Source organism: Cyprinodon tularosa, unplaced genomic scaffold (assembly GCF_016077235.1).
Source record: "Cyprinodon tularosa strain WSP-4 unplaced genomic scaffold, ASM1607723v1 ctg37, whole genome shotgun sequence".
Lineage (NCBI taxonomy): Eukaryota > Metazoa > Chordata > Actinopteri > Cyprinodontiformes > Cyprinodontidae > Cyprinodon > Cyprinodon tularosa.
In genome coordinates this window covers 2,885,083-2,908,249 of record NW_024039085.1, presented here as the reverse complement: position 1 = coordinate 2,908,249, position 23,167 = coordinate 2,885,083, and the positions used below count along the sequence as shown (strand labels likewise).

Genomic DNA, 23,167 nt, shown 5'->3' with positions numbered 1-23,167 from the left:
CCATGTACGTATCTGTGACAAAGTAGGTGAGAACACCATTTGTCTCAGTTTATACATTTGTTGTTTTCTTGATTTAACCATCTCTTTATTCTGTAGTTTGCATTCATATACTATCCCGGGTTTGTTTATGTTTGCATTTTTAAAGATCATTTAGTATAACATCTTGGTTTAAATCAGGTTATAACTTTTCTAAGTTTTTTTTGATTACTTAACTTTTGTGTTCTATTTTGGTGAACTTACCTTACCTGTCTTTTAGGAGGAAGTGTGACCAAAATATGAATGCAAACTACAGAATAAAGAGATGGTTAAATCAAGCAAACAAGAAAACAACAAATGTATAAACTGAGACAAATGGTGTTCTCACCTACTTTGTCACAGTATCTCACTTTTTGATTTGAATTGCTGAATAAATGACGTTCTGATGCGTTGAAATACACTGGTTGTTAGAATAGCGAGTCAGTTGATAGTTAACCAACAACAAATAAAAAAATTTAAAAAGGTTGTGCTCTATCTAAATTGAATTTGGCAGGTGTGAATATTTGATAGATCATCATTAAAAAAATTAGTTTGGAAATGGAAAAATACTTGATGGCTGCTTTAATAGCTTTTGTGGGTTTGCTGCCAGTTCCTCTGGTCCTGCATTGGTGCTTCTCTTCATATGTTCAAAGAGTCTGTCTCTTTCTGTAAGTAAAACACTGATTATGGATTTTAAAAAGAGAAAGAAAATTCATAAAACCCAACTTCAAAGAGGCAGAACTAATCCTTTAATCTTTTTAAGAGCATCTCTGACATTTTGCATTGAGGTTTAGATGAAGTCAACTTTTACATGTCTGATTTTTCCAGTCTGGAGAAACCTACGTACAGATTCTCAAGAAGCAAAAACATCAAAGTCAAGAACATAAACTAACCTTGAATAGAATATTTCAAAGTGTTAAAATTTAGGAAACTTTTGGAGAAGCACTTTCCTTTTATAGAAGTTTTCTGAGGGGAAATAATACATTTGTGACTCTACCTCCTAAAGAGAAAAACATAATTGTAACACAGTGCTCTGACAGCAGACTATAATCACCAGAACTGCACCCACACATTAATGTTGCAATAAAACCTTTGAACTTCCTAATGTGACAAGCTGCAATGGCAATTTAAAAACCCATCAAATCTTCTTAAAGTATGATAAATCAGACATTAATTATGCAGAGCTTCTAAGGATTCAAGAGGCCACTTCCTGATTTAAGAGCGCCATAGTCCACAGGCACTAAAGTGTGTTTAATACGTATTTTGTGAACTAATGTGGATATAAAAAGGATCCTAAGCGGTATGCTCATCCACTACAGAGGTTAAAGGAAAATGATGACGCAAAGCTAAATGTAGCTCCTTTTTTTTTATTGCTTCTTCTCAATGCAAACTATGCAGCAGATCATTTTGCATGAGTAATAAAGATACTAACACAGAAAAATCTTAGATTTAATTGGTGGAAACATCTCTGGTGCAAATGTTTGCTTATAAGGGCCATTTCCCTGCAAGTCATCACACAGGCAGCAGCGCTTTCAAAATAGATTCTTATTTTGTTCTTTTCAACAGGACTCTAAGGGTTTGTAAGCTACAAAGATAGCAGTTTGAATATATAATAGTACAGTTCCTTAAAAAAAAGTTGTTGATAGAAGAAGTAAAGTAAGAGGAACTACATCAGGTTTTCTTTCTTTACTTACTGATATGTTGTGAAAGTTTCTGCAAACTATGAAAGATCCGCTGCTTCTGACTATCCCTAAAACCAGAACATTTGCTGTAGCATCTCCTACATTGTGGAATAGGTTACCCCTAAGAATCTGACAGGCCTCCTCTTTTGAAAGCTCTTTTGAAAGCACATTTTTATGCCTTGGCTTTTGACACTGATCTAGTTTAGAATGGCACTACTCCTGGTTTTATGTCCATTTTTAATTCTTATTTTTTTTTAGGCTTGTTTAATGTACAGCACTTTTGTTACCCCTACAGTTTTTAAATGTGCTATAGAAATGAAGTTAGTTGGATAAAAGCTGCAAAGTCAGTCTTATTATGATGTGCTTTAGAATCTCAGTTCATATGAATCCATTTGGTTTGCAGTTTGTCTCAGTCATTCTCTATCAAGAATCATAGGGATCATGATGTTCCCAGCAACATCTATTTTGGAAAAATCTGTTGAGACGAGAGGTGAGGATAGTTACTAATGCCTTGTTGAAATATCTATCCATCCCTCTTATCCATCCATCTAAAGTGTTGTATAATAAGCCTGGATAGTAAAAAATTTATATCAGACTCCCTCCTGCTTTTTGGGGTTTCCTTGCTACATTATTTCAACAAATAATGAGGTCTTGGTTTCTGCATTCAGGCTTAAACAGAAGAGGCAGCCCATCTCTGAAAAATAGGCTTAAAAATTTGCTGTGGGATTATGCTCAGGGTTAGATCTACATCAGGTGATTCCTGAGTCATATATTTAGCTAAATTGTTAAAGCTCCCTATTAAGGGATGAGAATACATTCTACACTGTGCTTCAGGTTAAGGATCTTAATATTTTCTTCCATAGGAAATATATTCCTGTCCTTCAAAATAATCTTTTATCCCAACTCTTGCCGATGTTTAAACTGTCGTATAATCTCGATTATGACAGATTATATAAGCATAGATTTAATTTAAATATAATTTTTAATTGTAACTTTAATTGATATGAAATCAACTTTGTAGTAATTTTCTCTGAAAGGGCATATCATGCAAAACAAAGTTTATTTCCTGTTTTTTCAAACCTTAAAATTCTGGGGCAATATAGAATGAGGTAGGAGCCCCCTTAAAGTGCACTTATAATTCCGACCAAAAACAATGTTTTAGGAAAATCTCTTAATGTTATTCTTTTAAACCAAATCAGCTGGAGTGCCATATTATTGGTGCTCTCCCGTTTCTCCAACAAAACAAACTTGCTTCAGCATTAGAATGATCTCTGCCTTAGGTCAAAACTGTTCTCTAGTCTTGCCCAGGAAGTACCTGAAACTTAGAGTGACGCTTTAGATGGAAAAAAAACACTTCAGTTATTGGGCTTAAAACCCCTTTTGTGCTTTTAAATCTGCTAAATTTAAATTAGGCCAAATTTACCCATCTGTAGTCCATTTTCTTATTCTCATAATCTTTTATTACAGTTTAAACTAGATATTTACACATATTTTATAAAATAAACCTTTTTCTCCCTACTGAACAGTAAAACTGAATTAAGTTCTAATACTTGAGGACAGTTAGGATCAGCAAAGTATTTTTTACTTCTTCATTTTAAAACAAACATTTCCTAAATGACTTGGGTGAAACATTCATGGTAGACTTCATCTAGCTTCAAGCAATAATTTGCTAAAACTTGGCATATTTCTCTAGACTGTAGCAAATGAAATAAAGTTGTAGTTTGCCTTGATTATCTTTAGCTCGCTGGTTCTGCCCATAAAAATCAAAGCCCATTCAGACCTTTAAGATGGCCTCTTCAAAACACTGACCAATAACTTGACAGTTTAAAAACCCATTTGTGTCTAAGATACAACTTTCTGTATCAACTCTTGCTTTAAACTTTATATTTTTATTATATTAGGTCATTATTTTTGGGAGCTGGACAGTTCATCATCCAGTAAAACATAATGCTTCTTTGTAAAAACACACAAGCTGTGGTTAGAGGGCAGGTTGACCAAATTCAAACAAGGCTGCAGTCTCACTTCTGTGATCACAAACTGGGTAATGTTTACCTCATGATTTGCCATGTCAGCTGTAGTGTTTTGGTGGTAATCTGGCTATTTCATGTTGCCTTTGGGGTTTTGGGTTACTCCTCACCAAGTGACCTTTCAGTGGATGTGGGTATAAGGACTAACTTCACTGTGGATAATGACACTCCTACCAGCTGCACTCAGCATCTTCAAAATCTTATTTGCTTTGAAATTATGCATGCACGACTGAAACCGACTCATCGGAGACAAGTTGGCACCGACCTGAACAAAATGACAGTTGGATGTTTTCACTTATATATACTTTTTTTGAAAAAATGAATTGGTCACCTTGAATTGATCTGAGATTTATACGAAGGGAAAAGCAAAAAATCCACAAGTTCCTGATACCTAAGATGATATCTTTTGATTTTTCTATTTTATAGAAGGAAGAAGCGAGATGTGCAAGTTTAAAACTCATCCACTTCTTGGCCAGTGAACACAATTTTTTATCCATTTTAAATTTACAAAGCCACGACTTCATCTGTAAATTTGAAGGGATATTACTTACTGTAAATTGCATGTTCCAAAATCTAAACAAGGCTAAAAAATAAATAAAAACGTATCTCGGTAGTCTGGCACCCAGAAAACAGCCCTACTTTTTCTTTCTGACCTGAATCAGAAAATGATTAGTCAGATTTGATGTCAGCCAAAAAGCATCCTTTATTAGCCCTGCCCCAGCACTAATCTAAAAATGGTGTCAGCTGTAGAAAGAAATTAACTCAAAGGTCTGTAAAACACGTAGTTCAACAGCAGCCCCACCCCAAGGCTACAAAACACTACAGAAAAGTGGCACAAAGACACTCCTCCAAATGAATAGGCCAACTTCTGTGGCAAGAAGAAGGGATAGATCAAGTTAATTTCATCAATTCTCCCTCTCCCGCTAGTCTAATATTACATCGCCTCTTCCTCCGGGCCTTCCTTTCGGCATCGCTGCCTCTCATCTTCCTTCTCTCCTCCTGTCGCATACTAATGAGAAGGCTTTGTGCAGCATGCCACAAAGTGCAGCTCCTGACACAACACATACATCATTGTGAGAGCTGCGAGCTGGTCAGCACCATTCAGATGCCTCCGCTGTAGAACAAAAGCAGGGCTTTGGATGCTATACATGGAAACTAAGACCCTTTAGCAAAGGCCCTCAACAAAAGTCCTGTATTTAAGCCCGACTGATGGCGAGATGTTAAGAAAATAAAAAAAAAAATACATCAAGCATCACTTGAATACAGTAAGGGTCAGTCATTTCCTTTTTTCTCTTTTAAAATGCATTTTTCTTTCAAATGGGAAAAAGGTTCCTTTAAAGTTCTTGTGTCGAATAGAAAAGTCTGATGAAAATAAATTAATCGTACTGAATTTATTCTTTAGAGACCAAGAAAAAAAAAAAATCACAATTCAAAAATAAGTTTGCTTTATAAAAGGTTTTTGCATAAACTTTGAAAAATTTTAACTAGCTATAAGGCTTTTGTTTACTTTCCAATTAGTAAGGCAGCCTTGGAAGCTCTGACAATTTTTCCTTCCAGCAGAATTATTGCTTTTTTAATTAAATCAAATAGCAGGAGACCATTTATATCAAATAAAGGCTTGCTCTTACATCTTTTGTTTCCAGAACAATTGCATTTCCTAAAATTGAACCTTTGAAATGTTTCAAATATAAGAACCCTTTTTTTAAACAGCCGTTTTTATTAGGTTTTATTATTGAATGCATGTGGTAGCGACCACAAAGTCATACATTTATTAATAGTTGAAGAAAATTATACCACTTTAAGCATGTTTCAAGATTACTTATATAAAAAACAGGATTTAATAATTCGAAAACATGTTAATCTTTATCAAAACTCTTCCAAATCTCTGAAATCCCAGACTCTGCTGGTAGAGGGATTCAAACAAAGTCACATTTAATGAAGAGCATCAGTACACATACATTTTTAAACTTTGTTATCCATTCTAAAATATAATTATATTTTCAAGAATAAATATCTAACCGTCTTCATATTTTGGGTCAGTGTCCTGCTCAGAGATGATGCTCCGCCTATCGTTGGGCAAAAAACAAAATCAATTTTATTGATTAATTTGTTCTCATTTATGAAAACATCTGTTTTCTTTTTAGTTGTTTTTTTTTTTTTTTAATCAGTAATAAACCTTTGGGGTTTGGAAGTTTGGAGTGGCATCATCCCGTCATTTGCATGTGCAGTAAGTGGGAGTGTTAACAGGTTTGATATATCCCATTAAAAAGAGCTCTTTTTAAATATACGTACTTATTTATTAAAGAGGCCAAACCATTTGTCAATATTATTACCTTCAACTAAAGTATCTTAGTCACATTGCAATGCCTTGTTACAGCAAGACAGTCTCATTTTTGAACACATCTCCTGACTTTTTACTGCATTTTGAGTCTTATTGGTGTGATATATTCAAAGTGCCTTATGCTACCTTAAATTAGCAAGTGGTGTTTAACCTAAGAAGGATCATGCTTCTAAGCATATTTCACACCCTTTTTCTGTGACATGACCTAAAACAGCAAAAGCTGCAAATCTGTTTTTTTCTTTGCAAGATTTAACTATAAATATCAGTTTATTTGGAACAGATGCATTGCTTTTCAGAGAAGCTCTAAGACTTGTTAAAAATACTTAAAGACCCTTTGCCAACAGGCTTTTAAGATCTAATTTAAAATGTGCATTGATGGCTCTGAACAAATGAGAATATTCCACCCAGAAGTGAATACCAGTAATGTCCCAATGAAAGTGTTTCGTTCCTAATCTGATCAAGCATCTCCTCTTCTGCTCTACTAGCTCTGTTTTATGAGATTCATGCAGCTCCTGGTAATACGGAGCCACACAATGAAGAATTGATCCTATTAACAGGGAAGCTGGTTAATAACACTGCAACAATCAGAGCTCCAAGTTTCTGCAGCAAAGCCAATTAAACTTCACATCAGATAGCATGCTTCTTACATGGTTGCAAACTAATGTCATACTGCCAGCCGGACAGAGCAGGGGTTAGTTACCCTTGCTCTAACATTTTCAAGGGGAAAGTTAAATTCCCCAAATTGTTATCCACAGAGACTGGCAGGTCATCCAGGGTGCTGAATTTAATATAATACCTACCCTGTAATTCATTTTGCTATTTGCTAGTCCTGTGGAGATTGAACTATTCTCTTTGAAGCTTTTCCCCCCACAGTGTATTTCAGAAGATTTTTTGGCTTCTAAAAAAGCAGAAAGGAAATACAACTTCAAAAAATTGTTTTTCAGCAAACCCTAACCAAAGTCAGCTAAATGAGCATGATATATCAAGCCAAGCTTTTAATATTAGTCGTCTAATTTAATCAGTAGAACTAAACGAGGCTCTGTCTCTGCAGCACGAACCAGTGACTGATTTTGAAATAGTTCCACATAACAGATGTTTGGATTGTGTGGCTGTTGCAACATGTCCTGCCAACACTCTTTAAAGCAGCTGCATGAAGCTCAGCTGGTTGCGGAAATGAGCAAACAGAACCAAAGGACACCAGTCCTGCCCTAATGTAAGGCTCCATGTCAAAATACAAGCATCACTTTGGACCTGATATGTTTCTAAAATGATATAAAAAATGTAGGGAGTGATATTTCCATTTATTAGCATTAATAAATTATAAGTTTCCCCGAGTCGCTTCATGCTGTATGTCTATCAGCTTTTTAAGTGAGGAAATTGAAATGCTCCCCATTTATGTTTGATAAGTCAAATAAGACGGAGAGTGTCTGAAAAGCAACTTCTAATTGTTGCCAAGAGATTCTAATTAGATAATATCTGGATGAGCGAGGTGTTTTAACACGTAAACATGCTCTGATTCACACCATCTCACAGTGGTTCTGAAAGTCCTGCTGGTGGGGAAACCTCCACCCATCATTTACAGTCTTTTTATACATAAATATTACTGTTGCAACTAAAGATTATTTTGCAGATTGATTAATCTGTTAATTATTTTTTCGATTAATCGATTAATGATCGGATTTTTTAAAATAAATTAAGCCAGTCGAAACTAAAACGTTTCTACTTAAGGAGTTCTGGATAGAGCATACGTATTGACAGACATTTTTTTTCTTTTCTTAAATGCAAAAAAATTTACATATTTCTTTCTATTTTGATCCTTTTTTTTTCAATAATAAGTTAAACATATTTATATATATATATATATATATATATATATATATATATATATATATATACACGTATATATATATATACACACATATACATACATACATACATATATATACAGTACTCATGAATGAACATTCTATAAATTCAACTCTATTCTAAATCACTTCTGCTTTGATTAAAACAATTAATTTCCTTTTATAATTATCAACTTTGTTTTATAAACTGGGGAATAGCCTGACTGTGAATGATTTTGAACTTAACTAGATAAGAAACACATTTTGTCAGTACCAATGATTTTATTTGAAACAATTCTATATCAGCCTACCTGATGTAATACATTTTAAAAAGTCAAACCTTCAGTGTGGGATGAAGTCAGTCCCGACAAGCATAATAAACTGGGTCATTCCTCTATTTATAATTCATTCACATTTCGTTTTCTATCATATTTTCATAATTTTTCTCTATAAGCAAGCAAGAGCAAATTAAACCCCAGTCTAGTTATTAAAACCAACATTACCTTGTCTGCATCCACTTTTCCTCGTATGAACTCCATCCTCCAGAACTGCAGCGCCTGTTCCAGAGAGAGGCCGATGCCTTTCAGGAAGAGACCATACTGCATTCTGCCTCCGTGGCGAAGGTGGTGGTTCTCCCTGAGGGCCTGGTGAAGCTGCCTCATACAGAGCGGGAAGGACTTTCCTGCAAGCTGAAAGAACTCTTAATAAGATTCAAACACAATAACTTACTGCCCTACTTTATCCCATGCATGTATAAACAGGAGGACCATTTTCATAAAATAATAACCCTCTTTATTTGCCATTGCAACTTTACAGTTATAATTAATTTGGTTGCCTGTTTTAATTCAACCCTTAGGGAACTATGTCCAGGGAGGCATTCTGGGGTCTGGCTAAGGATCCTTTAGCCCTGGATTAGAACCTGGGAACCTGCAGCATTCAAACTACACAAGAGCCCTGCTCCAATCTCTGGGTCCCCACCCCCCCTCCCCACATTAATCTCACTCAGTGACCACCGTCCAGTGTGTTTTAGAGGTTTCCCTGTTTCAGCACACCTGACTGAAAACAAATGGTTTGTTAACAACCTTCTGCTGGCCCTTAATGACACGCTAAGGAGGTAATTCAATCATGTGAATCTGGGCTGTTGAGGCTAGAAATAATGCTCCGTTAGTGCAGCAGGTTGCATTGCATCAGGGAAAATACCTTGTTGGTATATAACATTTTCTCCAGTACTAGTGGTGCTTTTGGTTGTTTCTTAGGTTAAAATAAAAGTCAACTACAGGACGGCAGTGTGTGCTATGTGCATCCTGCTTCCTTTGTTATTCCACCTCTAGGTGACCAGAAATTCTATAAGCATCTCGTTTCACTGCTCATCACCTTTCATCCAATAATAATAAAAAAAAAGAAAAAAAACATAAAACCTTGCATTGATATTTCTAACAAATATGATTAGTGCAACTTACTGAATCAATTTGCTCTAAGGAGATTTTCCCAACATTCTTTTGGATGCTGTAATCCTGTCCCAAATACGAATGGCTGAAATGAGAGAAGAGGACATCAGGGTTGGTTTTTATAAGAAATACATTTGCAATTAAAAATCAGAATAGGCTGAAATGTGTTTCAGGATAGGAAAACAAATCAGACTTTGCGGCTGCACCTAAACCTGTGCCGAGTCCCAATTGATGGGTTATTAAATCATTATTTGCTCTCCCTATTGTAAAGATTTCTAATTTGGCCTCTCAACTCAACAATATATCCACTAATTCTCAACAACAATCTGAGATAATCCCTACTTCCATCTGTGTATTAGGCTTTTAACTATCAAGGCAAAATAAACATCCCCTGTCAAACATTATGCAAAATACTTTATTTCTTCCTGTTTTTTTAAACTAAAATAAGCACAGACAAAAAAACACCACTTCCAAAACATTTTAGCTAGTTGTAGATAACCATAACTTTATAAAAGTTGCTGGCTAATACTGATGCTTTTACGAAACTTCTATTGACCGCAATGCACTGGTGTTCACCAATTTATTAGTGCATTCAGCAGCCTTGAGATCACGAAAGAGGTATGCATTGTTGCTCCCTTCATTTGCTTTCTATTGTCAATCTTTTGTTTGATTCATTAATAAACATCTTTGTATTGTTTAAAGGTACAGTGGAGGATTTTCGTGAATTTTTGAAAAAATCGCTTTAAAAAAAAAAATGCACATGCATAACCTTGTACCCGCTCCCGAGTGAAAGCCTATTAAATGCGTGCGAGAGCATGCACGAGCCTCATGCACGCTCTGTTTAAAAGTTGCTGTTTGCATCATTCATCCAAGCTTACTTTCCAAAAGTAGATTTGCAATTTTTTTGCAATGTAGGACTATCTTACATAAACATATCACTTATGTTTGATGATCCACCCAGACAAAGATCATCCTCCACCATACCTTTAAATTCAGACTTGCATAACATTTGTCAATATTGTTTCAATGTCATCATGTAAATTGAGGGAAAAAGGTGATATCTGCTTCCTAATCTGTAAAAGCAATGTCAGAAAAGCTCAAAGAAGATTGGGGGTAATTGTACTATTAATAGTAAATGCCAAGAACAACTTCTATAAGAACTTAGTCTTTGTGTCCAAATGCAGAGCTGACCACAGCCACTCCTCTCTCTCTATGTCCCCAAGTGCGACATCCCTTTTGCTCCCAATAGACAGTGTCCATGATGTTACACTCTCTCTGTCCAACTACTGTGATAGCATAACAAACCAGGAGGCAGCCCTCCAATTCATTGATCCTGCATAAAGAATGATGGTTACTGTATATATAGTTGGTAAAGGGGTGTAAAAAACTAATTCGATAAAAAAATAAAGTTACGTTTTCATTACATCCCAAAATGAGGAGCAAAATCTACCATGAAGCATTGATTGTTTGTGCCAAATATTAAGAGGATATGTCATCTAATATGAAACAGCTTTGCTCTAGACTCTTCACAAGTGCAAAGAACATTTTCAGCCGGTTTAAATAAGTGGAGCCTTAAACAATTGAAATCTACATGTAAACTAAACAGTAGAACAGAAAAGCCTTGTTAATACAGGTGCTGGTCATAAAATTAGAATATCATGAAAAAGTAGATTGATTTCAGTAATTCCATTTAAAAAGTGAAACTTGTATATTATATTCATACATTACATACAAACTCATATATTTCAGATGTTTATTTTGTTTAATTTTGATGATTACAAATGACAACAAATGAAAATCTCAAATTCATCATATCAGAAAATTAGAATTTTGTGAAAAGGTTCAAAATTGATGGCCCCTGGTGCCACACTCTAATCAGCTAATTAACTCAAACCACCTGCAAAAGCCTTTAAATGGTCTTTCAGTCTAGTTCTATAGGCTACACAATCATGGGGAAGACTGCTGACTTGACAGTTGTCCAAAAGACGACCATCGACACCTTGCACAAGGAGGGCAAGACACAAAAGGTCATCGCTAAAGAGGCTGGCTGTTCACAGAGCTCAGTGTCCAAGCACATTAATAGAGAGGCGAAGGGAAGGAAAAGATGTGGTCGAAAAAAGTGTACAAGCAAGAGAGATAACCGCACCCTGGAGAGGATTGTGAAACAAAACCCATTCAAAAATGTGGGGGAGATTCACAAAGAGTGGACTGCAGCTGGAGTGAGTGCTTCAAGAACCACCACACACAGACGTATGAAAGACATGGGTTTCTGCTGTCGCATTCCTTGTGTCAAGCCACTCTTGAACCACAGAAAGCGTCAGAAGCGTCTTGCCTGGGCTAAAGAGAAACAGGACTGGACTGCTGGTGAGTGGTCCAAAGTCATGTTCTCTGATGAAAGTAAATTTTGCATTTCCTTTGGAAATCAAGGTCCCAGAGTCTGGAGGAAAAGAAGAGAGGCACTTCATCCACGTTGCTTGAAGTCCAGTGTAAAGTTTCCACAGTCAGTGATGGTTTGGGGTGCCATGTCATCTGCTGGTGTTGGTCCATTGTGTTTTCTGAGGTCCAGGGTCAACGCAGCCACATACCAGGAAGTTTTAGAGCACTTCATGCTTCCTGCAGCTGACCAACTTTTTGGAGATGCAGATTTCATTTTCCAACAGGACTTGGCACCTGCACACAGTGCCAAAGCTACCAGTACCTGGTTGAAGGACCATGGTATCCCTGTTCTTAATTGGCCAGCAAACTCTCCTGACCTTAACCCCATAGAAAATCTATGGGGTATTGTGAAGAAGAAGATGCAATACACCAGACCCAACAATTCAGAAGAGCTAAAAGCCACTATTAGAGCAACCTGGGCTATCATAACACCTGAGCAGTGCCACAGACTGATCGACTCCATGCCACGCCGCATTGCTGCAGTAATACAGGCCAAAGGAGGCCCAACTAAATACTGAGTGCTGTACATGCTCATACTTTTCATGTTCATACTTTTCAGTTGGCCAACATTTCTATAAATCCTTTGTTTTTATTGGTCTTCAGTAATATTCTAATTTTCTGATATGATGAATTTGAGATTTTCATTTGTTGTCATTTGTAATCATCAAAATTAAACAAAATAAACATCTGAAATATATGAGTTTGTATGTAATGTATGAATATAATATACAAGTTTCACTTTTTAAATGGAATTACTGAAATCAATCTACTTTTTCATGATATTCTAATTTTATGACCAGCACCTGTACATCTAAATGCAAATGTTCATATCATGTTAGATTCACATTCATCCCAAATTTGAGACTATAAATAAACACCATTCATTTTAAATGTCCAAATGTTTCAATTACTTTAATGGAAAATGGTTGACTTAGCCGGCATTCAGCCTTTGTCCTTCTTTTTAGGACATGTATTCTAACCTATGTCTGTAACACGCCCCAGCACTTGATAAAGCCATCACTAATAAAAAAAATATGCATATAAAAGCCTAGGAAATGCCGTTTATCAGTTTAACATAAATATGGCAGATTTTCAGAGTAACTTCTGTCCAGTTTTTTTGTAGCTATCTAGAAATATAATTAAAGATGGATCATAACAGCAAGTATAAAAAAAAAAAAAAAAAAACTGAGTCAGCATTTTCAGTTTTAAGCGTAACCCAGCCAGTGATTGATAAAGGCCACAAAAGTCTGAAAGACTGAACTCCATTAGTGACGATAGACGATTTTAATCTGGGTTTCTGGATAAAGTAAAATGACCTCCTGCTTTATGTTACAGAGGAACATTAGTTTGTACATTAACTGACACCAACCCTGCCTATTTATATATAAAAAAAAGCCACACTGACCTAGCTATGCTCCACTTTTAATGGTTTGAATTCATGCTTTGATATGAGAAAAATGAAAAGCATTATGAAATATGAAACATGATTCAATATGAAAATTGAAACTGGTATTAAAGAGTAAAAGATGTTTCAATATTCACTTTTATCATCTTTGAAAAATATTCATTAATCTATTTTTTTTACACTGATTCAAAGTTATTACAACTGTTGACATGTTTCTCTCTCAATGGAACAATTGAATATATGAAAACACTCCAGTTCTGAGGAGTCTATTACCATAAACATGCACATTTGCAGAAATATGGGAAAACAAAAATGTCATCCAGTAGCCCATCTCAAAGATGACAAAGAAAATTACATCAGTAAATGATTTCCTACATTAACATAACAAAACATCCCTCAGAGGCCATATTCTGTTGTTTTTTTTTGTTTGGTTTTTTTGTGACAATATTCTTTTTTAACAAAGCCACTTGCAAAACGATTGCAGAGGTTTTAATCCTGCCGCTTACCTGAGGTGGTTAAGAAGCGGTTGGAGGCGTTCATCAGAATGCACTGCTGGTAGAGAGCGTGCTGTCAGCTGCAGAAAAGATGGTCATCACATGAATAATGTCTAGGTCAAAGGATTAGAAAAACAGAAAGCTGCAGATCTGTAGAACCCAACAGCTGGAAGGTTTTTGCACAGAAAACTAAAACTGAAAATCTTTTAAAGTGTTTTTCAGCATCTTTTTTTACTGAATAAAAACATCATATCAAAGGGCAATTACTCCACAATACCTTTAAGGAATTATCCTGATTTTACTGTCTGCAGTGTTCCAATTCTATGAGGAGGTAATTTTCCTGGTTATCTCACAATTTCTGTAATAGCTGCTTCAAAAGCACAACAATTAACAAAAAACATCGACACAGAGCTCGTGCAACAAGTAGCGGACTGTTAACTTGGAGCGTGAAAGCCTTTAAAGTGCAAATGGATGTTAAAACAGCAGCAAAGCATTGTCTTTAAACATCTGTAGCATATAAAACAACTGTTGAATAATGTCTTACAACCTCTGAGTAAATCTAGCTTGGGTATTCAAATGCAGCTTAAGGCTGAAAACCCATAAGGCCAATTTAATGTTAAAGCAAACCTGCAGCTCTTATCAAATATAATCCTCAGCTAAATCAAACTATACTTTAAATTCATGTCTTCTCTGGCATTTCTATATCTTACCTATTTTTTTAAGATGTAAATCTAAATCATAGAGACAAAGGCGCACATTTCCAGAAAAACAAAAACAAAAAAGCAATAATGTTCTGGACAATTAATCCATTCCAACCATTAGTGGTGCAGATAATAACTTGGAAATGGAAGCCTGTTTCTGTATTTGGCCATGTGTTGGTTTGTCATTAGCTTGCTCTGCCTGTTCCTTGATGGAGGACATGTGCTTAGATCAAACCGAATAAAGAGCATCAAGCTCACTTTGCCAACAATAGAAAATCTGCACCTAAAAGTTTATTAGATTGAGAGTGGACCAGAGAATTGATTTTGTTTTTGAAACCTTTTCAAACAAAAAAAGCAAAGCCTGTGAAAGCTTTAGTGCTTTGTTACACAGCAGGCACTCTGAAGACAAGAGGGTTATTTTACCCATCCTCTATAAATCAGGCGATCATGCTTTTCAAGCTGCTAGAAAAGGGTTTCAAATTAACTGTTTAAACTGCAGATGGTCCTTTCAATTCATATTCTCAGGAGAGCCTAATGCTTAACATAAACACAAATAAGATGTTTGACAAGATGGTCATTGAACGAGACTTTGTTAAACTTAAAATAGTTTGAAAAAAAAAACTTGTTTATATCAGTGAGGAATTTCTCATGCACCGAAAAGGAAGCTTTCAGACCGACTTAAATATGTAGAAATATACACCATTTACTTTAATTCTGCTCGTCCCTTAAATGTAAAACTTGATGAGTTTGGTGTAGCAGACCCAAACATTTAAAATATGCAAACTGTAATCAGACACATTTATTATAAAGGCCTAAAGATATACTCTAAATAAACCAAAGATTTTAAGATTTACAGCTGAATACAGCTGATAAGTCAGATTTGTTTTTCTTTTTACTTACCCATCACCACTTACAAAGAGGTGAAAGTGAAATCAACGATCTAGCACTGTGACATTAGAGTCTCTAATGTTCTCTTTACTATGCTTGCTGCCCAAGCAGTTGTGAACCTTTTCCTCGTCTTACTAGCTCCATCATAAAACCTGCAGCACTTTCTTCTCTTATGTGTAATAACCTGGAGTCGGTTAAAATTGGATTCACCAGGTCAGACCTTTGAGAAAAAGTAGATGCTTTTATCACTGTTATTTGCTAATAGTTCTACCGCTTCCAAAAGAAAGTCTCTTTAGGTCAACGGTAAAAGCATCTAATTAGCACAAGTTATGTCTCATTTATCATACAATCCCACTGGCTTCGGTTTCTGATGAAGTTCCAACTCAGTCTGCAGGCTGGACTCCTCTCTAGCATTGTCGCCTTGCATACATAACAAGGAGTGCCTCCGGTTCCAAAAACCCTGCGCCTCTACTCCCTCGGGTTATTAAGAGTAAACATGAGCCTTAAGATCCTGCACTGCCATGGAAGCTCCACTACAGCTTTTAAAAAAAAAAAAAAGCTACACCAAACATCAGGCCTGCCAATTGTTGCCAATCTTCCCTCCAGACATTTTATGTCGTGTTCGCACACTTATTCTGCTCATTTGAACTCTGCATTTCTCCCTCAAGGCAACAAAGTAAACAGCTGCAATTTACTAATCTGCCTCATACATCCAAGCTCTTAATAAACATGTGCATTCAAATGAAGTTCAAGCATTCAGAGAGACGCTTGTGCATGTAGTGCAACTATGAGGAGAATGCACTGCAATGTTTAATACCATAGAAACGCTCAAGTGTTTAATCTCTCATGCCACTCAAGGAAATGTGATTTGTAGTATTATGACATAACAATCCTTCAGTCACTGTGTTGTTTTAAATTAGAAAACATCCATAGATACTTACTGCAAGAGCTTTAGAAAGCCTTGTGCGGAAATCATTGAGAACAATGGTGACGATATCATTATGAGGAATGAATGCATAGCCGTCCTTCAGGTACACTTTCCTTGCACGCACCAGGTCAAGGGCATCCTGAAAAGGAACCTTTAAAAAGACATATTTTAAATCAACCAAGCCTGAGGAAACCTCGTAGCCACTTAAAATGGAGTAATTTATTCAAAAATATCAGGATTAAGGAGATTTGGGGATTGAAAGTTTGCTGTTTACTCAAAGATTAACCCAAATTTTAGCGCTGCAAGGGAGAATGATTTATGCTCTGCTCAATGAAATGGAAATTACAGCCAATTAGCAGCCGAAGCAACCCCCACACTTAGTGTTCAGATTGTGAACTGAATGCAGCTTTAAATGAAATCACTTATTAAAACTTTTCTTACAGTCTTAAAACTTTAAGTTCTACGTTAATGATTTAACATCTTCTGCCAATTATAAATGTGGCCATACAATATAATCAACTGCTTCAGGGTAGAGCTACACAAAAAGATCATTAAATAAAACTAACTTATTGTTTTTGTCCAAAATGTTTTTCTCAGAATAACGCCATGTATCGGCACAAAAACTATAGAAAATGTATATATTCTCTTTTAGATAAATAATTTTCATGAACCTGTATTTTGGTTGAATGTAAGAGGGCAGAAAATCAAACAAATTGATCCAAATGAGGAAGTTTTAAACTGAAGCCATGATATTTGCTAAAAGACTCAAGGTGAGCGATGATAATGGTTCAAGGCCATTTTAAAGCTATGTCATTTAAAGCTATATAAGACCAGTGAAAAGATGGTTTAACAAGAGAAAATCCCAAAATACTTGTAAGAATCATGGCCTAAAACATTAAATCAGGTTTCATCCAGGCTTTTAGAATGCATCTAAACATGATCTCCTGTCTCATATATCTCATCTAATTTCACACATGCTTCCCATAATCTGGTCAAAAGTGGTGTCGTAACAAAGACAAAAAGTTAGCTGCATTCCACCTCAAAATGCAGGACGTAGCTTTTCAGAGTCTAAATTTCAACGTTTTCTTTGGGAGGCTATCCCTGGACCCCCCTACGCCACAAAGCCTAAAGATGTGATACACCAAGGTGTACACCCTTTGAGATATTCCTAGCTAAAAGCTTGGTTATCATCAGAGTATAATATTATTTACCAGGTCTGAATGTTTTCTATAGAATAAAGATTTTGAACTTGAAATCCAAGTCCTTGGTCCTAACATATGCTGAATACAGCAGATGATCTAACACAGGTTGAAGACAACTGGTGCTCTTTAGCAGGGGTCTTCAACGTTTTCAAGGCCAAGGACCCCCAAACTGATGGCAAGATGAAGTGGGGACCCACTAATTTTGTATGAAAATTACCCTAATATTGTATAAAATTGCGTTATATCAGCCTGCTCCTATAGTCACTCTATTACATATGGAGTCATGTAACAAAAGTAATTTCCCTCTGAGAATATTAAAGTATTTGATTCCTGGTTGATGGGACAGGTGTTGTAAATGAAACGGTGCCCAGATTGAAAGAGCTCCTGAGTGTCGCTGAATGTGCGGATTGATGACTGAAAGGCATCTTCTGCCTCCATTTATCTGTTTACTACAGTGTGTTAAATTCATGTTAATGTGTATTTAAAGACATTTTAATTAGTGGAAAAAATTGCAGGGGGGAACATAAAAAAACTAAAAAAATTTAAAAAAGTAATCAACCAAAACTTTTGCGACCCCCATGCAGTACCTCCACGGACCCCCTAGGGGTCGCGGCCCCCCTGTTGAAGATATCCGCTCTAGAGAAATCCGGATCAAGATCCTCAACATTTTTTTTTTAAATCAAAAATAAATAAATAATAATAATAAAAAAAAAAGTTCTGTAAAATCTGAAAAAACGTCCATATTTTATTTCATTTTATTCTTCAATGTTGCAGCCATCTTCTTTACTTCAGGTTTTCATGTTTGTTTTTACTGCATCAATAAAATGATGTTTGGATTTCTTTGCATCTTTGTACTGAATGATAACTTTGTGCAAGAAAATTCTATTTGATCCTTAAATTGAGTTTAAAAAGAAAATCTGATTTAAAAAGCAAACGAAAATAATAATATATTAAATTATATTATCTCATATGTTATTAACTTCATACAACGTAACTGTGTTTACTTGTGTTTGTGTTGAATTGTGAAGAATGCGTCACATTTAAAGCTCTTTTTTTTCTTGTTAACTTTTGCTGCTTGTTTTTTTAATGCACATTTAAAGACTAACTATTGTCAAAAGTCTACCGACCATAAAAGTCTCAGAAATCAGATTCCTGCTCTGGGGAAAGTCCTCCTCTAGCTCTGGAAAGATGTTTAGGTCCTGTGAAAGATCTGGACATAGATGATTCATTGCCACTAATCTAGGTAAAAAAAAAAACTCCTTAAATTGTAGAAAATTTAGACTTTTTATAATTTATCCTTTTGATCATGCTACTGTAGGAAAGATGACAACAGGAGATAAAGTTCATAAAAACATTTTTTAAAGATGTTAAAACAAATTATGTTTTGTCTTATTCCATTCATGTAGAACGTATTCAGTATTTATTACAGTATTTGTGAAAATCAGCACATCTTAAACAGTTGATCAAGGTCACTTTTCTACATTAAATATGTGATGAATGCACTTTTTTAAATGTTACTACTGAGAGTGCACTGACTAAACACTGTCAGCCCCACTTAGAAGAAATAACTCACTTTGTAGAAGTCCTCATTCTCCAAAGTGACTCCACTGACGATGTAACTGGAGTTAAGAAGTTTCTCCTTCAGTTGATTCTTCTCCTGGACACTAATCTGAAAGATTATGGAAGATTTTTAGTGAAGAGAGTCAAAGGCCTGAACCGTGTCATCCATTAGTTCAATTCTTATTTGACATATCACTCGAAACAATACATTTATACAGCATTTGTAACCTTTTTTCATATTATTTGTTTCAGAATTAATCAATTCATACACTCTTAAAAATCCATATCTATATTGCATTAAGTTAGAAAATAAGATCATTGAAAGAGTTATACTAAGAACCGATTTTGCCTCATGTAAGACAAATGTTAAAGTTTCAAAAAGCCAGAAAAGCAACAACTACAATTTAAAGTCAGTAAAAGGATGATGCTCGGGGGTTCAATGATCAAACTGCCCCACCTAGTGGAGAAAAATATACACGAAACCATTTCTGATCTCTTTTCTACTTTTTTGCTGACATCTTTTTCTTCTTTCTTTATGTCACTACAAAAAAAGACAATATGTAACATTAAAGTTCAAATGATAATATGAAAGATTAGGATATGGTTTGTTTTTATGCCGCTTTAGCTAAATCTGCTTACATATCTAGATTTGATATCCTGATTGGCAGACAGTTAAAACAAGTTTATATGATGGAATATTTAAGCCTGGGTTTAAAATGACAGAATCAAGAAAGAGTATTTCAAAGTCTGGAAGGGAAACACTTACTGTATTGTACTGGAGATTGTTTTTGTGAAGAAAGTCCAATTTCTGTTTGCTAGTTAGGTCATTAAAGCGGTATCTGAAGAGATCAACCTCTTGTTGAATAAACCAGCGTCTTAGATCTTCACTGCAAGAAACCAATGGAAAAACAAATATACATGTGAGCCACATTGTAACCTCTCTTTATGTCAGGAACATGAAAACTCATGACTTACGTCTGACAGTAGGCCAGCCTCAGAATGAAGTGTGAGATGTGGTCTTTTCGTCGTTTCTCTGCCCCATCCTTAAAAAGTATAAAGCGAACAGTAGATAATGTAATACAGGTTCAGTTACAGCCCTAAATTATTTTTCTCGGTAAAGTAAAACAATTACATAGTGCAACAGAAAACAGAAATGTTTGCCCAATTAAACATATTTATATCCACTTGATGCTTGGCCAGAGCTCCCATTTCAAATTGCAACATCAGTGAAATAAGCATCAGTCGAGTAATGGCACATTCTTTGTGAAAAAACACAAATATCTGTGCAGATTTAAAGGTTTTATTTAATTTCATATCATGCAAAAACCCAGTAGTTGCACATATTAGCTGCTGTATTTATTCTAAACATTTTTTTTTGCCAAATATATCTTTTTACACTATATAAAATTCTTACTTTTCTCTCAATCATACATGATTTTTTTGACAACTGGTCCCTATAGAAAATCTATTATAACGCATACAGCCCATGATCTCAGCAGATCAAAGTTATGGAAAGGAGGTTAATTGTATTAGATTGAGTCCATGTCAGCTACAGTATCCAATGTTATAAGCTGAAGTTATTTTCTGACACGCTTTATCCCGAGTGGGGTCAAGCAGGGTGCTGGTGCCTATCTCTAGCCCTCTACGGGAGGGGTAGGAGAGGCGGGGTACACCCTGGACAGGTAGCAGTCCATTGCAGGGCAACACAGAGACAAAAAGGACATTTCCTCAAAAACTTTTGAAATGGTTTAACTTCCCAATCTTAAATGCTGCAGAAATCCATATTTTTTGTGCATCTTTTACCATTAAACTAGTTCCTCCTCCCACTCACTTTCCCCATTAATACATCTCCATACAGTGCTTTCAGACAGGCAGATTCTGGAGGATATCCATGGCTTTCTATTAGAGAGCATCACGTCAGCACGTCCTCATGAGTGCATCGGCTATAAAAGGAATTTCTATCTCCAAACTCATATATATATATATATATATATATATATATATATATATATATATATATATATATATATATACATATATATATATATATACATACATATATATATATATACATATATATATATATATTTATTTATTTATTTATTTTTTTATCTGTGAGCAACAATCTTCAAAAGTAACATAATTAGACTGAATATAAAACACTGCTGTTTGGGTAATACTACAGGATTTGTTTTCAAACTTAATTATTAAAAGTGAATGAGCCATTAAGTGAAGAACTAGATGCATCTGAAAAATGTTTTAGTTAGTATACTCACTTCTGTCCTGTATGGGAAGTTCAGTGTTTTAAACTCAGCTTCCATTTTCTTTGAGTATTGCTCTGAATGTTTCACATAACTCACTCCTAGATTCTCCACCGTCTTCAGTACTGCAAAAGCATCATGGGGAAGACATAATAAAAACACAACACATTAACATCAGCTTAGATTTATATATATATATACATATATTCCCATCACAAGCTATAACCAACACCTGCAGAAATATGATCCAGATAGGAACAATTAGATTGAAGTCTTACATTTCAGTCTGTCAACAGCAAAACTCTCAAATTCAGAGAGTGAGATGTTTTCCAGAGGAGGCTGTCCATAGAACTGCAAAGGCTGTGCATACAGCTCAGTCTTGGGGTTTGGAACAAGCCTCTTTTTTCTGTTAATAAACTGCATGGTGCCTAATGGTGAGAAAACCAAACAATGTTATATACATGCATGTAAAACAACCTTCAGGTCCTTATAAGAGTTATTTATTCTAAACTATCTGCATTTTTATTACAATCTGTGCAACTGGGAGGTAAAATATAAAGGAACCAGGCAGAGGAGATACTATAGCCTGTATGCATATAGATTGTACAATATTAATATCACTATTACCAATTAATGCAGATATCACATTATATAGCTTTATGTCCAAAATTCAGAAAGTCATTAGTGTCTTTATTTCATCTCAGAACCTCTACTTCTAACTTACCTACGATTTTAGGAAAGTATGGATTATAACGAAGTTAGCAAATCTCAACACAAAAGTTAGGGAACTGTCTTTAATTCTGTGTTTCATAAAAACAACAAAATATCATCCTGAATAACTGAATTAAATTAACCCTCTTTCACAAAACCTGGTAGAAACTCGCAAAAAAACGCAACTAAATCCACAGAAAGCTACTTTCCTGTCGAACATTTTGTAAGCTAACACGTAGCAACAAATGAAGAAATCTAAACTGAGCTCTAAATAGATTATGTGAAAAACATTGATACAAATGTTTTATTGACATTACCAGCGAAACAAGGAAGCAGGCCTCAATGAGCTTTCAATCCCGCCAAAGTGGACACTTCAACGAACGCGGCTAAACCTAAACGATGACGTAATGACGTCATGAAGAAGAGAAACGCCTTCAACGTTCAGGGGGCGCTCGTTTTGTCAGCCCACTTCTAAAACACGCCTGTCTGTGTTTCTTATTTGCCAAACTGTGTTGAAAAATAACAGATTTTTTTTAATGTTATTTGATATTGAAAAAAAGGTCAAATTCTGACTTTAATCTCAGAATTCTGACTTCTGATTTTTTTCTTAGAATTCTGACTTTAATCATCAGAAATCTGACTTTTCTCTCAGAATTCTGACTTTAATCATCAGAATTCTGACTTTTCTCTAAGAATTCTGACTTTAATCATCATAATTCTGACTTTTTCTCAGAAGTCTGACTTTTTTCTCAGACCTCTGACTTTAATTTCAGAATGCTGACTTTTTTTTCTCAGAATTCTGACTTTAATCTCATAATTCTGACTTTTTTTCTCAGAATTCTGACTTTAATTTCAGAATTCTGACTTTAATCTCATAATTCGGATTTTATTCTCAGAATTCTGACTTTTTTCTCAGAATTCTGACTTTTTTTCAGAATGCTGACTTTAATCTCAAAATTCTGACTTTTTTCCCTCAGAATTCTGACTTTAATTTCAGAATTCTGACTTTTTTCTCAGAAGTCTGACTTTAATCTCAGAATTCAGACTTTTTTTCTCAGAATTCTGATTTTAATCTCAGAATTCAGACTTTTTTTCTCAGAATTCTGACTTTAATCTAAAAATTCTGACTTTAATCCTAGAATTTTGGATCTAAATGTAGATGGGCACCATGAAGGAAGAGATGTGAGAGCACTCTGCTTCACTGAGAAAAATGTGAGTTGTTTG

At 35.2% G+C, this 23,167-nt stretch overlaps 1 protein-coding gene across 1 annotated transcript in view; it reads right to left on the bottom strand.

The window, feature by feature from the left end:
• The window catches only part of prim2 (DNA primase subunit 2), a 28,145-nt gene extending 5,778 nt beyond the window's left edge, over positions 1-22,367 (bottom strand). The window contains exons 1-10 of the mRNA XM_038296222.1: positions 22,261-22,367; positions 21,511-21,660; positions 21,248-21,357; positions 19,947-20,014; positions 19,738-19,858; positions 18,985-19,080; positions 16,223-16,360; positions 13,705-13,772; positions 9,370-9,442; positions 8,413-8,598 (exon numbers count right to left, since the gene is read on the bottom strand). Of these exons, the coding sequence (XP_038152150.1) occupies positions 8,413-8,598; positions 9,370-9,442; positions 13,705-13,772; positions 16,223-16,360; positions 18,985-19,080; positions 19,738-19,858; positions 19,947-20,014; positions 21,248-21,357; positions 21,511-21,655 (1,005 nt within the window). The 5' untranslated portion in view covers positions 21,656-21,660; positions 22,261-22,367. The remainder of the gene's footprint in view (positions 1-8,412; positions 8,599-9,369; positions 9,443-13,704; positions 13,773-16,222; positions 16,361-18,984; positions 19,081-19,737; positions 19,859-19,946; positions 20,015-21,247; positions 21,358-21,510; positions 21,661-22,260) is intronic.
• Positions 22,368-23,167: the final 800 nt, after the last annotated feature.